The sequence below is a fragment of the Galeopterus variegatus genome, unplaced genomic scaffold (genome assembly GCF_000696425.1).
Source record: "Galeopterus variegatus unplaced genomic scaffold, G_variegatus-3.0.2 Scaffold6183, whole genome shotgun sequence".
In the NCBI taxonomy this organism is placed as follows: Eukaryota; Metazoa; Chordata; class Mammalia; order Dermoptera; family Cynocephalidae; genus Galeopterus; species Galeopterus variegatus.
This window is the reverse complement of record NW_007732294.1, coordinates 116,044-119,266: the sequence shown is the minus strand read 5'-3', so window position 1 is coordinate 119,266 and position 3,223 is coordinate 116,044. Positions and strand designations below refer to the sequence as shown.

Here is a 3,223-nt window from a genome sequence, read left to right as displayed (position 1 = left end):
CCCCAGGGGCTTGGGGTCAGGAGGGCTTTGGCAGGAAGAGACTTGGGCAGAGAGGAGGTAGCAGAGAATTCCAGGTGGAGGTGAAGGAGCTGCCAGTTGGGGCTAAGGGCACCGGGTCAAGGTCAGGAGGGCAGGACAGAGGTGACAGGGGGTGGTGGATAGGTACAGTGGAGGGGGCTGGGGATCCTACTCAGGCCCCAGAGAGGGGGATCATGACATGTTCTGTATAGTGCTGCTGTCCTGGGCGTGGCCAGGATGCCTGCCTCAGGCTGGGTCCCTGCACGGGGGCGGCACAGACCTTGCTGCCATACAGTGGAGGGGGCTGGGGATCCTACTCAGGCCCCAGAGAGGGGGATCATGACATGTTCTGGATAGTGCTGCTGTCCTGGGCGTGGCCAGGATGCCTGCCTCAGGCTGGGTCCCTGCACAGGGGCGGCACAGACCTTGCTGCCTTGCCAGCCTACAGAGTGGCCTCTGCAGCATCAGAATCGGGCCTGCTGGTTCTAATGCTGCATGAAGTGCCACCACAGCCACTGGGTCAGCTGAGTAGACGGCACAATGAGCAGCAGACTGAGACCAGAACTTATGTCCCCTGCCTTTGACCAAGAGTTTTAAGCTTAAGGGGACAAGATGAACATGGTGGTCTTCTGTCCCTTCAGAAATTTTGGGAGATCTCCAGACAGATCCATGAGTTCATGACATGGACACAGGTAGAGTGTCCCTTCGAGAAGGACAAGAAGATCCAGAGTTACCTGCTCACGGCGCCCATCTACAACGAGGAAGGTGAGCCTCCTCTCCGGGCAGCACGTGCACCTCCCCTGTGCAGACACACACCCTCTGGGGTCGCCCCAGGACACGGCCTGATCAGGACCCCATGCCACGCAGGGGCCGGCTCAGCTGGCGGGCAAGTGTGCATGTGGGTGGGTTGGGGGCAAATGACAGATGAAGGAGAACAGAGGGTCAGGATCCAGAGGCCACGCAAGAGAGCCAGGACGGGATCGGACAGGCGCTGCAGAACGAGGAAACTTCCCAGAGTCCCCAACAAGCAGACCTGTGTATGGCTAGCCGGAGGTCACTGTCCTCCTGGTTCTGGGCCATCCAGGGATGACTGAGCACAGTGGGCAGACACTGCGTGGGGATTCAGGGTCTGAGGGGCTCTCCCGTCCCTCAGCTCTCTTCATCGCCTCCTTCGAAAGTGAAGGTCCTGAGAACCACATGGAAAAGGACAGCTGGAAGACCCTCAGGTAGAGGACTCCAGGGACACCTGAGTCTGCAAGGAAGGGAGAGGCCTGGGGGTGGGCATGAGGGACCTGCTCTTCTGAAAGGGGCCGGGGCACCTCTGCACAGGCCGGGCAGGGGTGCAGTGGGCAGGCACAGTGTGTGCGGGGCTGCCAGGAGGGGCTCCCATCAGTGGGAGGCTGAGGACCGGCTGGACCAGCACGTGGCCTGCCCTCTCTGTTGCCCTGAAGAGTCTGAGCCCTGCCTTGTCCCCTGCCCACCTACAGGACCACCCTCCTTCACAGAGCCTGACGGCGTGGACGCAGCCTGCGGATGGACGCTGGATAAAGCACACGCGTGAATCGAGTTTTAATCGTGACTGACGTGGGTTGAGATGAGGAAGCCTCACTGGCTGGGGTCCATTTTGTATATAACTTTTATGAAAAAAAACAAAGGTCATTATTTCATGCATCAGCCTTTGGCACTTAAAGTTTTTTGTTTATTTTAAATGACAGGGCAGGGCCCTGCTTTGGGGAGGGGTCGGGGAGAGAGTGTCATGGGAGATGGCATCCATGATGGCATCTTACTCTAATGAAATGCAGATTTTTATTTTCTACTTTTGATTATTAACATCCTACGGAAAAGAAGTATTTAAAAACCCAACCAAAACCAACGCGAGCCCTGCCTGCTCGGATGCCTTTCCAGCCAGTGTCTCTGACGTCGGGGTTAGTGCCTTAGAGGGTACTGGGGGCCGGTGTCCTGCTCTGTCATCGCGGCCGCGGGGCGCCGACCCTTGCCAGGCTGCGAGGTTCCAGCAGGAGGGGCTGGGGTGGCCGGGAGGTCTCGTCCACACACTTCTGGAAGTGCGCCTTTGAGTACGGGCTTTCCAAAGTTTACATGTTCATTTTCCTTTATCAGGGATTTACGGTGTCGAGGAGGGGCAGGGGACACCTGGCAGCATATTTTCTGCGAGAATATGTCTGGTAGATTGTTCTTCGATTACATTTTAGAAAAGACAACATCTAAAATAACGTGATGGGGGGAGTTGTGGAAATGTCAGTTTTCCAGGCTGTAACTGGAAGTCACATGGGGCTGTGACAAAGAGGACACAGAGTAGACTGGAGGATGTGGCGCTGGAAGCTGTTCGTGAAGCCCTGTAGGAAGGAAGAAAAGCAGCTCCTGAATGGACGTGTCTGTGGACTGTCCCCTCCTCCTCTGGGCAGGAGGTGCCCCTAACTGGAATCTGAACGTTAGCTGGGCCATGACAGGTGGTGCCCATTCGGATAAAACTGCCCGACACTGGAGGGAGTTTCTGTCTCCCTTTTCCGCGTCTGACTTCCTGGCACGATCCCGGGCCTTCCTGTGCGTGGTGCTGTCCCTCCGCGCCGGAGTCGCCTGCCTGCTGGCTGTCCCCCTGGCGGGGCGCCTTGCCCTCGTCCCTTTCCACACGCCTGGCTTCGGCAGGAGCCGGGAAGCCGGGGTGAGCATGGGTCGGATCACAGTTTCCAAAGTTCCTAGGGAGAGCCTGGAGATGCCAAGGCCAGGCGTCGGGAAGGTGGCAGCCCTGGGGGAAGCAAGAACAGTGGCACTGTATTGTCACAGTGTTTGCACTTTTCGGATGTTCTAGCTAGTACGGAGTGTATATTGATATTCTTATTGCTTTGTTTATGTCTTTGAGATAAAGCAAGGCTTAATATTTGAGAGTTTATATTTGGAATACAGTGTTAGGACGTTTTCTGCACACATGTTAAAGAGCCTTCGTGTCAACGTGCACTTCACGGGTCATCAGTTCTCGTTTCTACTTGAAACAGTGTCTGCGTTTGCTACTTTATTTTCCCAATTTGATACATACCCTAAATTGGATGTTTTGCTATTTTGAGATGACCTCTGAGCATAACGCTGTACGATGCTCAGGATGTCAGTTCGTGGTGTGACTGGACATACTTGCACCAATAAAAGAACACGTTGCTTCCCTCCCTTGTTTTCTGTGTGTGGGGGGGGGGAT

At 55.7% G+C, this 3,223-nt stretch overlaps 1 protein-coding gene across 1 annotated transcript in view; it reads left to right on the top strand.

Moving 5' to 3' along the window:
* RASGEF1A (RasGEF domain family, member 1A) overlaps positions 1-1,692 on the top strand; it is a 9,303-nt gene extending 7,611 nt beyond the window's left edge. The window contains exons 9-11 of the mRNA XM_008590530.1: positions 660-783; positions 1,172-1,244; positions 1,506-1,692. Coding sequence (XP_008588752.1) covers positions 660-783; positions 1,172-1,244; positions 1,506-1,530 — 222 coding nt within the window. The 3' untranslated portion in view covers positions 1,531-1,692. The remainder of the gene's footprint in view (positions 1-659; positions 784-1,171; positions 1,245-1,505) is intronic.
* Positions 1,693-3,223: the final 1,531 nt, after the last annotated feature.